This window comes from Acanthochromis polyacanthus, chromosome 16 (genome assembly GCF_021347895.1).
Source record: "Acanthochromis polyacanthus isolate Apoly-LR-REF ecotype Palm Island chromosome 16, KAUST_Apoly_ChrSc, whole genome shotgun sequence".
Taxonomy (NCBI): Eukaryota; Metazoa; Chordata; class Actinopteri; family Pomacentridae; genus Acanthochromis; species Acanthochromis polyacanthus.
In genome coordinates, this window is record NC_067128.1 from 24,924,307 (window position 1) to 24,941,086 (window position 16,780).

Here is a 16,780-nt window from a genome sequence, read left to right on the forward strand (position 1 = left end):
AAAGATCTTTAGTTAACGCCAGTAGCCAGTTGAGGCCATTACAAGTCCATTACAATAATTGTTTAAGGCAAGACAAGGCAAGGCAAGGCAAATTTATTTGTATAGCACAATTCGTGCATAAGGCAGGTACAGGTGCTGTACAATGGCAAAGAAATGCATTCAAAAATTAATTATAAAGATGATTTAAAAGCAGACATTAAGATCATACATTAAAATCATATAAATAAAACATAAAAGAGCATTTAAAGTCAAGATTAAACATATATTTAAAGTCGAGAAAATAGACTGAGCATCTAAGAGAAAGCTGCAGTAAACAATGTGGTTTTCAGGTCCGATTTAAAAGAACCAACAGTTTGAGCAGACCCCAGGTGTTCAGGAAGTTTGCTCCTATCCTGAGGAGCATAAGAGCTGAATGCTGCTTCAATAGTCTTGGTTCCGATTCTGGGAACACACAGTAAACCTGTCCCTGTTAACCTGAGGACCCTGGATGCTTCCTATAGAGCTAGTAAGTCTAGAATGCATTTTGGTCCAAGATCATTCAGTGCTTTGTAGACCAGAATTCAGACGCTGAACTCTACCCTTTGACTAACAGGATGCCAGTGTAGTGATTGGAGGACTGGTGTAATATGGTTCCCTTTCCTGGTGTTAGTCAGAACTCTGGTAGTAGCGTTCTGGATCAGCTACAGCTGCTTGATTGATTTCTTGTGAAGACAATAATCTAGGCAACTGAAAATAAATGCATGAACAAGTTTCTCTGCGTCTTCTCTAGACAGGAAACCCTTGATTCTAGCAATGTTCTTCAAGTGGTAATAGGCAGCTTTAGTAACAGCTGTCAAGCGGTTGTTAAAATTTAGGCCTGAGTCAATAACAACACTGAGGTTTCTGGCTTGATTTGTAATTGTTAGTAGCATGGAGTCAAGATGAGGACTGACCTTTGACCTTTCATTTTGGGGCCAAATACAGTCACTTCAGTCTTGTCTGCATTGAGCTTGAGAAAACTTTGACACATCCACTAATGGATTTGATGGATACCGTTTAATATTGTGATATTACATTATTGCAATTTGTGCTCTCATATCACAGCTAAAGCTGATGACAAGTGGCCAGGCTATAAATGTTTTATTATATAATATCAGTTGGCAGATGATATTTGTTTATGCATGATCATGTCACAGAATATTTTAGTGCCCATATGATTCTGAGCTGGATTTCAAGTTTGATACTACTGCATAAATTACTGTCTAATTTGTATATCTTTTGCCTGTATTAACCCCACATTTTAATAGTTGATAATAAAATAATAACCTAGCAAAGTGCTTGACCATGACATAAAACCAATAAATACAAACTTAATAGCACCACACAGAATCTTAAAGAGAATTCGAACATAAAAACAAAACAAGAGAAAGCAACTTTTTGACTGCACATAAATGTAAAACAGAGTCAAGATTGGGAACTGATGCCTTTAATAAAAAAACCCAAAAAAAACAAACAAAAAAAAACCAGACCAATTTCTCTATTTGACTAGGTTTGGGTTTTGGGTTTTTTTTGTGTGTTTTTTTTAACTTATTGTTTTTAGGTTGAAGGCTATTTGATGAAGAGATAGGACAACCTTACCAGCAGCTTGGTCAGATTGCTGTGAACACACTCCTGACTGAGGTCAGAGGCATCTGCCAGATCTGACAAAGTTTTCAAAGGTTCGTTGGCACCCAGCAGCTGTTCACTGAGCGAGGCAAACTCAGTCTGGAATCTATGGGGAGGATGAGAGAACAAACAGCTTGATCAGTAGGGCAGAACATGACTGCTCCTTCACACAGAGTGAGGTAAGGAGTCAGGCATGAGTCTAATAGTGGTAAAGAAGGATGTAGAAGGGCGGCATGTGTTTTTTTGTTCTGATATCAAGATTGTACAGTACATTGTAAGCTCCTCTCTGATTGATAATCTAACCCTTAAAAGCCCAAAGTTAAATATTTACAAGCAGCTTCCATGAAGAAACTGTCTTCCTGCCTTCGAACGACTTAGCTATAACTTTACATTACTGATTCCTCTAGAATGTGTGAATCTATGTCCTTGTCTCTATCTACATCCTCCAGACACTAACCACTGCAGCTCAGCACACCAGCTCAAATGCTGGAACTGCTCATTTCTACACAGTTGCAAACTGTAATAGTAATACAGCCCTACATGTTCAAGACAAAAAACAAGAAGTACAGCAATACAAAAAAATTTCACCCTGCTAGTTGACAGGATTGATTCTATAGGTTTGTGAAACCCTGGCCGTTTGAATCTGTGTTTCTGAGACTGTCATCAGTACCTTTCATTTTCAATGGCAGCAATGCTCAGCCATAGTGTTGATTGCTTATTTTACTTGATATGACTCCAAAAGTATAAAAAAATTGTATGTAGTATAACAAGGTTTAAAAAAAACTAGATGGTGATATATTGGACTTGGACTATCTTGGATATATTGGACTATCAGAACAACTGATTTTGATTCAAACCATTGCTGTAAACTAGAGCATCTCATAAGGAATGCATTCAGGAATTTATTTCCAACGTCTGTTTTTCAGGCAGTACATTTTGTATAGAAACTAAATTTTTGATTGGCTCAGATTTCCTGACTAAATCCCAGGGAACAATTTTGTGCATGATTAACAATTTGATATAACAGAATTCTAAATGTTTCCTTAACTTGTGGGCAGACCATTACTCATTCAAACATTCATCTTTTTAGATTTCACAGTCTTGATGGATTTAAGGTTGTACTTCTACTAAATCAGCTTCAAAATTATGTAGTTATATATTTCTGATAAATCTCTTGGATTCATATTTAAAAGGTTGAACAATTTCTCATTAATATTTTCCATTTGCCTCGCCTGACATTAATGAAAAAAACTGTCGCGAAACAAGCAGATAATGAAAGGAAAATTTGAGAGAGAATATTTACAGAATAAAGAAAACACAAATGACCAGGTGACTATACTGCTATAGCTATAGGAAACTGTCTGTACGTTACATAATTTTACATGTCGTCAGCATTAATGCATGACTCAAGATGTCATGTCATTAATCTTAAAAGGACATGTAGTAAAACTGGCATGTTTGGAAGTAGTATTTAGTTAATTTTAACAGTCTTTCAACATCTCTGGCTCTGTAGGGAAAAGAAAGTTAAGCATTCATTTCTACATTGACTCTTCAAGCAAAACTGTTGACGTGGTTGTTTCAGGCAATAACATTTCTGTCCTGCTCAGACAATAATTAAAACTGCAGTGAGATAATACTGATAGAAAAGCTAAGTTGGTTCTAATACATGTAACATATTTTGGAGCCTGGCCCACCTGGCCTGAGTGTCCCGAATGTCTCTGCAGCGCCGTATCTCTTGCTCTGTCTGCCTGCAGACACTCCTCCATCGCAGCTCCAGAGCGCCTCTCGCCGGACCGACTGAGGCAGCAAACAATGGCTCTGCCTGCAGCACCTTCTCGTTGTCCAGCAGCCGTCCGAGAACAGCTCTGCTCTCATCCAGCTGGACCAGTGTTTGCTGCGTGACAAGAAGACTCATCAGTGCTTATGTACATGTTCCCACATGTTTCCACAGGCAGCACAGCACAGCACAGCAACATTTGAAAAGACAGAATGAACTAAATGTTGAGGAGATGCATAGATAACCCTTTGAACCTCAAGTAGTTTCTTTTTTTTTAAAGATTTTTTTGGACTTTTTCAGCTTTATTGATAGGACAGCAGTGAGAGAGAGACAGGAAAGTGGGGAGAAGGGCCATGAGTTGGATTTGGAGTGATGACTCATGGTGAGGACTATAGCAACTGTTTATGTTTTGCCCACTAAATCAGTTGAGCTACTGGGGTGCCTTTTCCTGTTTGTTTTTTTTCTTTGCTCCTGTCACATTTTCTATTCACTCCGACTCATTTTCACTGCAATATAAAGTCCTGCACCTGTATGGAAACAGCACAATGTCTACAAGTACAGAGAACTCAAAATGTCTTTTGCAGTGTGACACAAATACACTTAAATGAATCATAAAAATATAAAAATGGAAAGTTGAATCTGCTTGATTCTGAACAAAAACAACAACAAAAAAAACCATAAAAAACAAACAAAACCAAACTGGAATTACTATGTACAACATTTTTCCATGCTATGAATATTTAACTACTTACATTTTTAATTTATTTTCATACTTGTCTTCTATCTACTCTGTTAAACAGCATGGAGCGCAAATGGACAGTCTGTGAAATTGTTATGAGACTGTTTCTTGTAGATGAGTCAGCCATGGCTTCTTCGGTGACTGAGAAGTGCAGAATTTTTATTTATTAATTTTTTTAAATAGAAATTTTAAATGAGATGTGTCAAATAAAGTGACTATAACTCTTTCTGTTTTTAGTTTCTGTGGTAAATGGTGTAATTTTTGCATTTTTAAAGATAACATGTCTTTCAAACATGCTGGTGGGTTTTAGAGTTCAGACAGTGAAAGAGCATGAATCTGAAAAATGTCAAATGGATAGTAGAAAAATGAAAAGCAGAGGATATCTGTAAAGTTTAAAAGAACAAAACAATAATATAGGACAAGAAAAGCAATTAATTTATCCCCCTCTCAGTGTCATTGATTAATGCCAGTAAAACCAGCTCATTATCAGCCTTTTGTTTATCTCACTATACAAATCGTTGTCCAAATCAATCCAATCGATGCATCTAAAAAACAGTACAAATACTAACAAAGCATAGAGAGTTTAAAACAAGTGACATAAAAGAAAGTATGCTTCTACATTACTGTGTAGAAAATGTTTTCTGACAGAGAAACAAATACTTAATATTAAAAAAATGAATCTGAAACTCTGAAAGCTGACCTAAAAGCTTCTTTACAAAAAGAAAGGCAAAAAACATATTCCATTTGGCTGTTTGCATGGTACCATTTATTTCTGAGGTCACATTTATTATTTGAGTTTTTTTTTTCTTAAATACCAGTCGGTGTGTTGCCTGTCCAATTACAATGTAGTTTAGGAGCATTTAAAGAAGGAAAACATTTTAACATCAATGCTTAACTTTCAAATTTTGTGTGAGGGCTTCTTCTATTGCACAAACACAAACAGTCCCATGAATTCATTTTAAAAGAGACAGAAATAGACAGAAACACGTTAACAGATTAATAAATTGCAACTACAGCAGGTCAAGTTCTGATTTAGTGCAACTGTCAGCAAGAAAAAAGTCTTCACTTTGGCATTGGGATGTATTCTGGGGAATACAGGAAATCAATAACAGAAATCTTAGCAGAGGAGGAATGAAAAATGATTGTGGACACATGCTATATTAATATGACCTAAACCCTGCATCAAAAAAAACATTTCTTTAACAAAACTATATTCATCCCAGACTGCTCAGCATTGGCAAAACTGAGAGGGAATTTGTGCTAGTCAAATCCTGTAATTTAAATTAGACTATGAAGAAGGAATGAGAAATGAAAAAACTCAAACTAAGAGAAAAAGTCAGAATAAATTGTGTTAAGTGTGACAAGATGTACCTGGCAGGCATCCAGTCTGTGCTGCAGCATCTCCTCATCGTCATTTCCCTCTGGTTCCCTTCTGCTGATGAATGCTTCACACTCATCCAGCACCCTTCCCAGTCGACCACAATTATCCTCCCAGCGGGTCCACTCCTACAGCACAGTCAGCCATAAACCGACACATCTGTTTTCACATATGATCTGAGAGCAACCCAGTGCAGGTATTTTTCCAGGCATTACAAAATAAAAATGCACATTTGTGTATGTATGAATTCATATGGCCTTCAGCAAATGCGCTACAAACCAGGAGCTTCCTTTGAGAAGCCACCTCCTGTTCCAGAGCCTGTTGCTGCAGTGTTTTGGCCCTGACTTCCAGCTGTACCCGTTCATCCTCTTGACACTTCAGTGCTTCTGGCTCATGTTGGAATAGATGCTGGACATAGGCCAGTTGGGACCTGAGGACCTGCAGCAGCTTCTGCATGACCAAAAGACCAGATTTATGATTAGAGTGAAGTACAAACTATGCAAAGCAAAGCAATTTTGCAACATACTAGATATAATTGAGGTCTAAACTATCTGTTTGTAATCATCAGTTGGTTAGGGTGGTTTTTGCACTGTCTTTTTGAAAATCATCAGGAGTTTCCTTCACTTTCTTGGTAAAGCAGTGTACCTAACTTAAATCTGGGCTTCATCTAGAACTTGTTGAAAGCACAGTGAGGTACCTTGTGTCTGCAGAGAATGGTTTGAAGTTTACTGCAGTTGTGAACCTGGTTCATCTGTTTTTCTGTTATGCATTCTTCACCCAATTCCAGGAGGCGAGCTATCCCCTGAAGCAAGGACCAAGAAGCATGTTGCAGCTTGGCTTTTTCCCCTGGACTCTCTCTCAGATGTCTGCCCAGCATACACTGCAGAGGTGTACAGGAGCAGCACAGAGCTTAAGGAGAATACCATTCACTTTTTAAAACACAGATCCTGTATAAGTTGCAACTGCAAGAAGAGTATAATGATACCGTTAGTCCTAGTTTTTTGGAAAACTGAATACTATCCATTAATTATAGCACCCATGCCAGGTCAATAAGTTTTTTTAAACCCCAAAGCATCTTTAAAAACAATCAACAAAAGCACACAATTTATTAGAGCCATAGACTTCCTCAGATATTTGATATTGATTGAATGTTCAACAGTCCTCGATGCAATAATGTGTGATGTTACAGAGAAAAACAAACATGTCTAAGTGTCAAATTGTGATATTTCATCAAATTCATTTTAGTCTACATCTCATCTGAATATTTGTCAAAAAAACAACAAAAAAATTAAATTCAGTGGTCCTTTGCACAACAGAGTAGTCGTGACTAACTTAACTGCCCTCAAGTCACATGACAAAAACTCTAGGATTTTTCAGGTAAAAGGCAGGTTGTGTTTAGACAGAGCAGAGAGGAGATGACAAAAGAGAATGAGAGAAAATAAAACATGCTTGCAAGCAGCAAGTTGTTGTAAGATATTTTCAGCATTGTAATATATCTTTTTAGAGTTGATGTGCACAGTAGTATGAGAAAATAAAATCTAAATAAAAGTTTATATGAGACTGTAAAAATATAAGTAGTAAAATATTTCTAGCGTGTACAGCCATCATTTTTTCCAGTACTGTACTGGTAACACCTGTGGGCACTTGGAAATGTTGTATATGCGGATTCCATTTTTATTTTTTATTTTTGTAAAAAAAAAAAAAAAAAAAAAGAATTAATTCAATTTCTGTTTTCCTTTTGTTTCTGTTTCCTTTTGTTAATAATTTATGGCATTCTATCTTTTTTTATACTGCATCAAAGACATTGTTGAGTTCTTGTTTCTTCCAGCCATGGTTGTGCTGTTTCAACAAAGGTGCAGGACTTAATATTGCAGAGAAAATTAGTTCATAGTGAGGAAAAATGAAACCAGAGCCAAAAATGCTGTGTAACTGCTCGACGTTCAAACAGTTAAATAAAATTCTGACCAGATTCATCACTCTGTATACGTCACCAAAATCTGATATTTGATTACATGTAAAAAAAAGTGTCTACAATCTATGGTTTACTTTTATAGTAGCAGCAATTAAATGAGGTACGTCCTTGTAATGGAATAAATGTTACGGGAGTCCCCGAGACAAGATACATATTCACTAAGCCTCTAATATCAACACACATATTGAAATGTAAACAAGCTTTAGCACATACAGAAGGCTGTGCAGCAGTGGTTACCTCCAAACTCGGCACATCATTCAGACTAGGGAAGATCTCAGTCTGTCCCAGTTCAACTACATCCAGAAGACACGGCTGGCTAGAGAAGAGCTCCTAAGTGGGAAAAACATACGGTGTTGGTCCTGACCAGTAGCGAGTATTATTTGATTATTTTTACCATGCCTTTACTATAGCAACATAGCGCATAATCAGCAATTTTAATGTTGGACCTGGTTAGGAGCCAGTTCATTTTAATAATGTTACAGATTTCTAGGTTAATTATCAGTATGATGATCTAGCCAATCATCACATTTCATTAAATGACTATGTTTTTTGTGTTATATCTAAATCTGTAAAGTAACTCAAAGTACATTGCAATGGATATAGTGTAATGGGTAGTGGATAATGGTTACTTCATGCAATATGTCCAGTGGCAATGTAGGCAATAAAAAGTATAAAGTTTAACTATAAAACGGATAATATAAAGTAGACCAATACTGTATTACTGTATGCTACTTAGGGAAACTTTTTGGTTCAGACAATGTAGGAACCCCCCAACACATCAGAAGTGTATGGGATACAAATGTTTTTATTAGTATTTATATATACTACTACTACTATAGTAGATTCAGAATAAATATTCAATATTTTAGAAAATAATTACAGGCACAGAATTAAAGATTATGACCATGCCTAAAGCTGTATATCAGCTATCAAAATTTTTGTTTTCTTGGTTCCCTAGAATTTTATACTTTAGTGTTAGTTTCTTAGTGACACAATAGAATTTATATGGTTAATGGAAATTTTCACTTGCAAGAGTTGATATAATTTACTGATTATTTCAGACCTGATGTTGGTTCTTGATGCCTGGATGTTCAGTGAGCTGATTATGGGGAAAGGTAAAGACCAGATGGACTATATGAAGACAATCCTGAAGGCAGGTCAAACATCTGTAAGCATCTGGTTCGTCCTGTGAAAGTGCAGGTTCAGTCTCTGACTTTACTTCACTCAGCAGCTCCGCCAGAGTTTTCAGCTCATTTGATACACACTGCACAGGGATGTAGACAAACAGAAAAAGCAAAAACAGAACAGTGAAAAGGTGGAAATCCACATCCAAAGAAAATATACATATGTTTATAATTTTAGGATATATTTTTCTATTCATGTTTATATCTTAGATCATACTTTTCTACTTATGTTTCATTTTGTACTTGTATGTGATCTATATATTTTATACTGTTCATATTTCTGATTTTGAATGGGAGTAACCAAACATAAGCAATTTCCCCTTGGGGATCAATAAAATATTTCTGATTCTGAAAAAGAAAAAGTCACCCCTTCTCTTATCATGCTCCCTGCATATGACATTTAAAAAATGCAGTAGACTGAATTGAAAATCAGAAATGTACAGTTATGCTGGTAATGCTTCATATGTGGAGTTGAACAGCATTATGATGTGTCACCTCTTGCTGCAGCAGCTTCAGCTGAGAATCACCTTCACAAGAGCCACCAGGAGTCAACAGCAGGTCAGTCAAAGCATCCAGACAGAAGAGGACTCTCCGTACAGCCTCATACAACAACTTCTTCACACCTGTAGACCCGCCTGTAACACTCACCTGAGAAATGGTAAACATGATCATCACAATCACTCAAAATCACTCACTATCACTATCATAAACACAATGGTAAGTTGTAATATTGGAATGATTCAGATATATATTTTCGAACCAGAAACTCTGATGCTGAGAAAGATCAGTGAAACAGGAAGCCCCAAGCTGCAAGTTGATCAGATTAGTTCCTTTGAATTGTTATGAATCACTGGGAGATCTAGACCGGCAGTTAGAGACAACTAGGCTTTCTCAGAGGAAGCTCCTAAACCTCATTTCCAGCTTTAAAATCAAAGTGAAAAACACATTTTCACTCAGTGACTATTTTAGATTAATGCAATTTCAGTTTTTAAGTGATTATACAGTACTAATGGCTAAATTTGTAATTCATCATAAAATGGTTTGGAGTACATTTGTTGTAATGGTTTATTTGTTTTTATTTTGTTTACATGGTTTCATGTGTCTGATGTTGGAAATCAGATTTGTCAGTGTTTTGTTTTGCTATATTAAGAAGCTGACTTGACAAGTTATTTTGAGTAGAAACAAGCAGATGTAACTTCAGACTCTACTACACATACTATTTGTCTTAGGATGGTGATGGATTCATGCGTCCATTGAAGAACTGCAGAAGTAGATCCAGTTGATATCAACTCCCTTTCTGGAACCTAAACACAAACAGAAAGTAGTACTTATTAGTTTAACAGTAGTTGGAGGCAAAAAGAACAACTGCATGGAGGCTATAATTAGGCAGGGCGCATGTATCTGTATCTGTATTTATTTATATGAGAACAATAATTTGATTCCTGCAAAACAACATACTGCTTTTATTGCCATATTTAGTACTTACCAGTATGTACACTTAAAAATACCAACAACAATATCATATATTTTTTTAGATTTCTGCTATAGGTCCTTTTTCTTATGTAAAACTGGCAGCAGTATAGATATGAAAATGAAAAGACTGTCAGCATATTTAAAGGGTTGAGTCGACTGTTGCAATGGTAACAGATGTCACGGGTGAGTTGGTATTCTAGCATCAATATCTTAAAAATAATTTTGCCTCCATCACTGAGCTCCTGTCTCACCCCTGGTCTACATCCTCCAAGACTCAGCCTTCCTTAAAAATCAAAATCAACCCCTTCAAATAAGACACTTATGTCAGTATTCTTCTGTATTTTCCTACCTTTTCATCGTTCCCTCCATCGTCTGCACTGATCAGGCTTCGATGGTCTTCCTTAACTTTTGTCAAAATGATCCGTTTTTTAGAGATCTGGGAATGAAGTTGATTCCACTTTTCTGATTCCTTGTCATCCTCTTTGCATTCACCCAAGCTAAGGAGCAAACAATATGCTTGAGCCTGGTATGATATGTACACAGGAGTAGCAAAATTCATAATTTAGTATTAAAGGGACTTTTATCTTTTCTTTTTTTTCAGTCATTTACCTGATTGGCACCTCAGAAAACTCCTGTGGTTGCTGGGGTCCTTCCACCAGTTGTCCGTGACTGGAGCAGAATTCACTTTGCACTTTCAGACTATTAGAAGTGTCCTGTACATTAAAGTGATTACAGGGAAAAATAAACAAAATAAATAAACTGCAATTTTCTCTTCGACATAATTCATATGTATGGTTTTAGTCAGTGTCAGTTTATCTTTAATATGTAATCAATCAAGCTTTATCCTATGATTCAGTTCATATGTAGACATCACTGACTGGTTAATATTCTACTTTAAAAACGTGACCAATGAAAACTTGGTCATTTTGAAAGGTGTCTTTCATTCTCAGACACTTACAAGATCTGGATGAGGAGCTGTGGACAAACACAGGTCTTCATCCTCTAAGAACTCATCTGATGCTCTTTTGGAAGTGAATGGGGTTATAGGTCTTGAAGGAATCAGTCTTGTGTCTTCCACTGTAGCAGCTGCCTGAGGGCACTTTGTTTGAGTGACAGTGAGTAAAGTTTCATGTTTTGTTGATTCATGGTGCTGGTCTGTAGCAACAGTTGCAAACTGGTCTTCAGCTGTTGGGGTGGCTGCAGTGTTTAGTGACTCAGTTTTTACAGTTATAGGACTGAAAGTTTTGCCAGCAAAGTCCACCGCTATTAATTCACTTTCAGCATTTTTAGATCCAAAGTTGGTATCAATCCCAGGTTTCACAGATAAATGCCTGGTTTCAGCACCTTTTGAACTTGTCTCCATTTCTGAAGAAAATTGCTCAGCCAAATTTTCCACTGCCTGAAAGACAAATCAATGGACATTAAAATATTCAATAAGAACAGAAAAGGCCTAAATACGTGTCTTTCGACCTCAAAGAGTATGTGTCTTTCGACCTCAAAGAAGTAAACGCACTGTTGTAAAAATAAGATATACTATTGAAGTCTAGCTTTCCATAAGAAAGTCAACAAATATTTTAAACAAATACATCTCGAAAAATAAAGAGGTATTTACCTTAACATCTGACAACAGCTTAATTTCAGCCATATCCTCACTTTGCACATCGGACAGGTTGGGTGTCTCCTCCAGGTCCTAACACATTGGTGGTACAAATTTCATAGGCAAACTCAGTCCACGCACACATGAATATATATGTGCCATTCTCATTCTGGATGTGCGTATGAAAGGAAAGGTTTCTGAGGAGCAACATATTTCAAGCAGCTGCTTTTGACAGTGCCAGAGTGGATTTACCAGGGAAAGCAACGACTTGCCTCACACAGCTTTATATCAGCATGCAAAAATCTGCTCATTTCTTCCAAACCACAGGAAAAATAAGCAGTGTTAAAGCTGAAAATAAGGTGAGTCAAAATGTAAATAAAGATAGAAAAAACACAAGAAAAGGTAGCCCAAGAAATGTTGAGTTTCAGTCCAAAACGCCTAGAGTTTATACAGGCTAAAGGTTCTGTTTTTGAGGGTATACATGAGGTAAATTCTGTCAGTGATCGGCATGTTTGACTGATGACACTTTCTACAGCACTGAATGTGACACTTTGGAATGAAACCCAGACGACAGAGGCACCCAGACGCATGCTCTCCTGATGTGATGTAATCATTTCTCCGATTTACCTCTGGAATACTGCATGTTAGTGTGTCAGAGGATGATGAGTGACAACTCTCGTCTTCCTCATCCTCCTCTTCCTCTGAATAAGACACCTCAAAAGCCTCCTGCTTTAAGTGATAGGGTGAATATATGATCAAGACTGTGCTCAAAATGGAACAACAATTGTCTTTCCAATGATTCATTTTTGCTATTATCCTACACGTGATGTTTCCTTAATACAGTGTCCAAGCAATATCAGTTAAAAAGTGTTTCTTTCTAGGATGTGTACCGGCAGGACTCCATTAGTAACCATCCATTCATTATTGCTGCATTTGCCATCTCTTCTCTTTATATTTTATATGGAACTTGATAAATATGATTGAATGAATGGGGTCTAATGGTGGAATGCATGTTAGTATAGTAAATACCGATTTGCTTAAAAGGATTGTTAATTTTTGGGGGAAGATTATTTCAATATTTTAAATGTGATCCAACAGACATCAAAGGTTGCGCTAATTCAGTTAACTTGGTCCAGATGATTGTTAAAACTTACTATAAATTGCATGCAAAACATACCCAATGCAGCTTATCATTCACTGGGTATGCACAGCAGGACAAGGAAAATTCAATCAAAAAATAAGAATATAGAATTTGTTGAGCTTGCCCAGTCCCCTAGATTACTTCATATTTGAGATTGATATTTTTGGACCAAACTTTAAGAGGCAGGCCCAACTAATCCCAGATAACACAGGGCAACAGTCACTACGCCCGACTTCCTTAAACATTTCACCAGAATTATTAGATATTCCTGCTGTAAAGTAGTTTGAAAATTCAGCAACCAGTAGAAATCCTGTACTGTGTTAAAACAGAAAGTGAGATACTGCTGTTCTGTGCTATTATTATGATTATTGTTACCTGGACTGAGTGTCTATATGGCGATTCACTCAGCGCCTGCATCACTTCAGCAGCTATGGTAAAGCCAGGATCTTTACGTTTTCCTTCTTCCTCTCTAATTTTGTTCTATGTTAGAAAAATGAACACAATAAGGGACAAAAGTTAGCTGATTAAAACATACTGAAGGTTGTGTTGACAGGCTGACAAGATCAGCGCACTGGTGCCAATAACAAAGATACAAAAAATAAAGACATATAAAGATACAAATTTTGGTTTTAGTTATTTCTTGCTGACAAGAAGCATTCTTGATTGAGCCTTGATTCACAATTCAGTGTGAAGTTATATCAGCAAAATCAGTTCTGTCATTGTTATCTCTCATTAAATACCTATTGTCTAGCTTCCTTTCTATTCTACAGAAATAGAAAACAATCATTGTTTGTGCATGTGTTGTGGGACTCAGATTTTGTGCTGTACCTCCAGCAGTGATGCTTGTTGCTGGGTGAGTTGTTCTAGCTCCTCGAGTGGCTGCAGGAGTAGTCTGGCTCTGGAGAAGACCAGCAAACTTTCATTTGCTTCTTGTGGGATGTGAAGCTCTCCTTTGCATTTCTCTATCTCCTCCAGTGTCCTCTGCATTGACCGCACATTGGCCAGGATCACCTAAAAATATAAATTGTTACCTTTATATCTTGGAGCGCAATATAAATTGTAAGCATCCATATGTGCTCCACTGTCACGTAAATAAGTGTTATTTGTCACATATTTAAAACCCTTTTTGGTCTGAATTGTTTCATATTATGGGAAAATACTATTATTGGTATACATTTAAGTCTTTTGTTATGCAGAGTATTTGTAAAAAAAATTGATAAACAGGACCCAGAACTGCATTGTTTACCTCTCGGTTGTGAAAATGTTCCATTGGAGTAATGTTGGAGATGTCCACAGAGGATAAAATCGTTTTGATTTTCGGGATATTCTTCTCTATAGTTTTCAGTTCAGCTTCCATCTCCTCCACCATCTGAGACAGAAATTGCCAGCAACTATTTCAGGAAGTTGGCATGCATCTTTAGAATTAAAAGTGTTTTGTAAGCTGAAACTGTAGATCCTTCATCAGTGTATCTAAAGGGGAACTCTTCTTATTTAGCTGTTCACTGATGAATTTCTTTCATATTATTTTTGTTATTATTTTAAAGAAAAAAAATCCAGCAGTTTTATCTCACTCCCATTTGGGGTCACTAACAACCTGACAACTGAAATGTGTGGGATTCATCTTTTAAACACTCTTACTGCAACAGCCTGCAGCAGCTGCTCCAGGGGCTCAAGGACATTGCATTGCATTTTCTGGACTTGTTGGTCAGTCTGGTTCAGTCTCTCCGCATGGCTACTCATATCACACACAGTAGAAACCTCAGCTAGCACTGGCCTGAAGTCCTCAAGTGTGTGACTGATCCTCTCGGAGTCTTCCAGCACCAACTGTGGTTCAGAAATTTAAATAAAATGAATCTTTAGCATGTGGCATTGGTTAAAGTTGTGGATATTATACAGCAGGAAGTAGTAATGAAATAGAACAGAGAAAATTACATTGAAAACGGGTGTTAAATAATGAATGAAATGAATGCATTAAATTTCAAAACAAATAATATGAATTAAGTAACATGCAGCAAGCTATTAAGGTGTGAAAAACTTGCCAAAGCAACATAGGCATCAGTGAACACATCCCAGAATTTATTTATTTATTTATTTATTTATTCATTTATTTGATCAGGGACCATGCAATTATCATAGAACCCATAGAACCCATAGAACTGATGCATCACCCGTCCCTGGTTGGGGTTTAAAGTAAAAGTGGTCAAAGGACCAAGAGCACAAATAAAAACAGCACAGACAACATTAAAAACCTATAACCCCCACCCACTCACGCACACACAAACACACAATAAGGACATACTATTACAATAAATGTCCAGTACAAACCAGATATATGGAGGATAAATTCACATAAAACGTGAGGATATCCACAGAAGGATATATACTCAAGAATATGAAATTAGTTAATACGGATCACAGAAGTAAGCGACAGATGTTTGTGTGTTTGAGTCACTGACCTGCAAGGACTTGGCATGATTCTGAAGGCTTCTGGCTGTTGTGAACAAGCAGGGAGTACTGAGCCACAACTGGGCCTCTCCTAACCAGCAGGTGGCACTGCTGAGTATGTCTTCAAACTCCTGAAGACAGACCGGGATCTGACATAAACAAGGAATACAGAAGATGTAAAAGGGCAGAGTGCTATTTTGCCTTTAATCAAGCAGTGTGATGAGTCTAAAAATAATGTACATTTATATAAGTATTTAGCAACAATAAGTCTCACCTTGCTGAGGAAGGCAGTGTGGCGCTCAGCCATCTGCGATGCATTTTGGTAGAGCTGCAGTGGCTGGGTGAGTTGGTCAGTGAGAAGTTGGGCTTGATCCGGATGTTCCTCTGCGAGATCTTGCACCTCGTTCTCCAAGAGCATCAGGCTGCTGTGCCATATATCCAGCTCATCCCACACTTGCTGGAGAACAAATAGTTTAAGCATGTTATAGCAATAATGGGGATTTTCAGATTTATTCTTTTTTTTGTTCGGGAGTCGGGGTGGGAGGGTGTCAGGGGTTGATTCTCGCTATTGCAAATTTGTAAATATGTGTTAATTGTCAGATAGATTTTTTTGCAAGCTTATAGTGTTGTGGTTCCAGTTAGCCACTGAATTCTGACTTTCATAGCTGTGCTGATGTTTGACAAACTGTCTTGCTTCTGTAAAACTAATAAATGGATGCCATAAAACTTTCAAAAGATGCTCATCTTCAGTGCTAACAAAAGGGAGACTCACCTCAGTGCTCATTTACAAAAGATGTCTGTGAAAGTTCTCAGTCGTCCAGGTCATAATAATTTCTTTAGTCTTTTATCATCTTGCTGATAGTAGATACCATCAGCATTAGCCCCACCTTCACCTCTAGTGGTGAAATACCTGGGACTCTCCAAACTAGTTTTAGAACTGAAGAAGCCTCTCGGATGAGAGGCAAAACATCTTCAAGATCACAAGAATAAGTCCAGTTGCCTGAACTAAACCCTTCACCTCATTTACAAAAGCTTGCTTCAAATTCAAAGCATGAAGCAAAGAACCTTGGTGTCACCTTTCACTTTGACCTAGCCTTTGAAATACAGGTAAGAAACATCACAAAAAATGCATTTTACCATCTCAGAACCTTTGCCTGCGTACAGCCTTTTCTGATTTGTATGCACTTATTTCTAGCAGTACAACGCTCTACTCTCAGGTCTCCCAAAGAATTCTTTAAACAAAGTACAGATAATCCAAATGCAGCAATGTCTTGAAACCAAAACTAAATGTAGAAAAAATGTTTTTTAAGACTTAGCTTTCAGCTTTGCCTAATGGATCAGGTCCTGACTATGTATCTAATTTGCTGATAAATTCTGCCCTGACTGGATACCTCAAATCCTCCAACTCTGGTCTCTTACATGTTCCCCAG

The 16,780-nt window shown here is 37.1% G+C and overlaps 2 protein-coding genes across 2 annotated transcripts in view; both read right to left on the bottom strand.

Annotated features, from left to right (window-relative positions):
* Positions 1–11,989, bottom strand: part of LOC110956069 (nesprin-1-like) — a 30,670-nt gene extending 18,681 nt beyond the window's left edge. The window contains 13 exon segments of the mRNA XM_051937047.1: positions 1,618–1,750; positions 3,339–3,538; positions 5,532–5,666; positions 5,818–5,988; positions 6,236–6,418; positions 7,748–7,840; positions 8,574–8,774; positions 9,190–9,342; positions 9,912–9,998; positions 10,517–10,664; positions 10,777–10,880; positions 11,126–11,566; positions 11,780–11,989. Coding sequence (XP_051793007.1) covers positions 1,618–1,750; positions 3,339–3,538; positions 5,532–5,666; positions 5,818–5,988; positions 6,236–6,418; positions 7,748–7,840; positions 8,574–8,774; positions 9,190–9,342; positions 9,912–9,998; positions 10,517–10,664; positions 10,777–10,880; positions 11,126–11,566; positions 11,780–11,812 — 2,082 coding nt within the window. The 5' untranslated portion in view covers positions 11,813–11,989.
* Positions 11,990–13,715: 1,726 nt separating this feature from the next.
* Positions 13,716–16,780, bottom strand: part of LOC110956071 (nesprin-2-like) — a 48,199-nt gene continuing 45,134 nt past the window's right edge. The window contains exons 31-35 of the mRNA XM_022201341.2: positions 15,625–15,807; positions 15,362–15,499; positions 14,544–14,729; positions 14,152–14,274; positions 13,716–13,916 (exon numbers count right to left, since the gene is read on the bottom strand). Coding sequence (XP_022057033.2) covers positions 13,716–13,916; positions 14,152–14,274; positions 14,544–14,729; positions 15,362–15,499; positions 15,625–15,807 — 831 coding nt within the window. The remainder of the gene's footprint in view (positions 13,917–14,151; positions 14,275–14,543; positions 14,730–15,361; positions 15,500–15,624; positions 15,808–16,780) is intronic.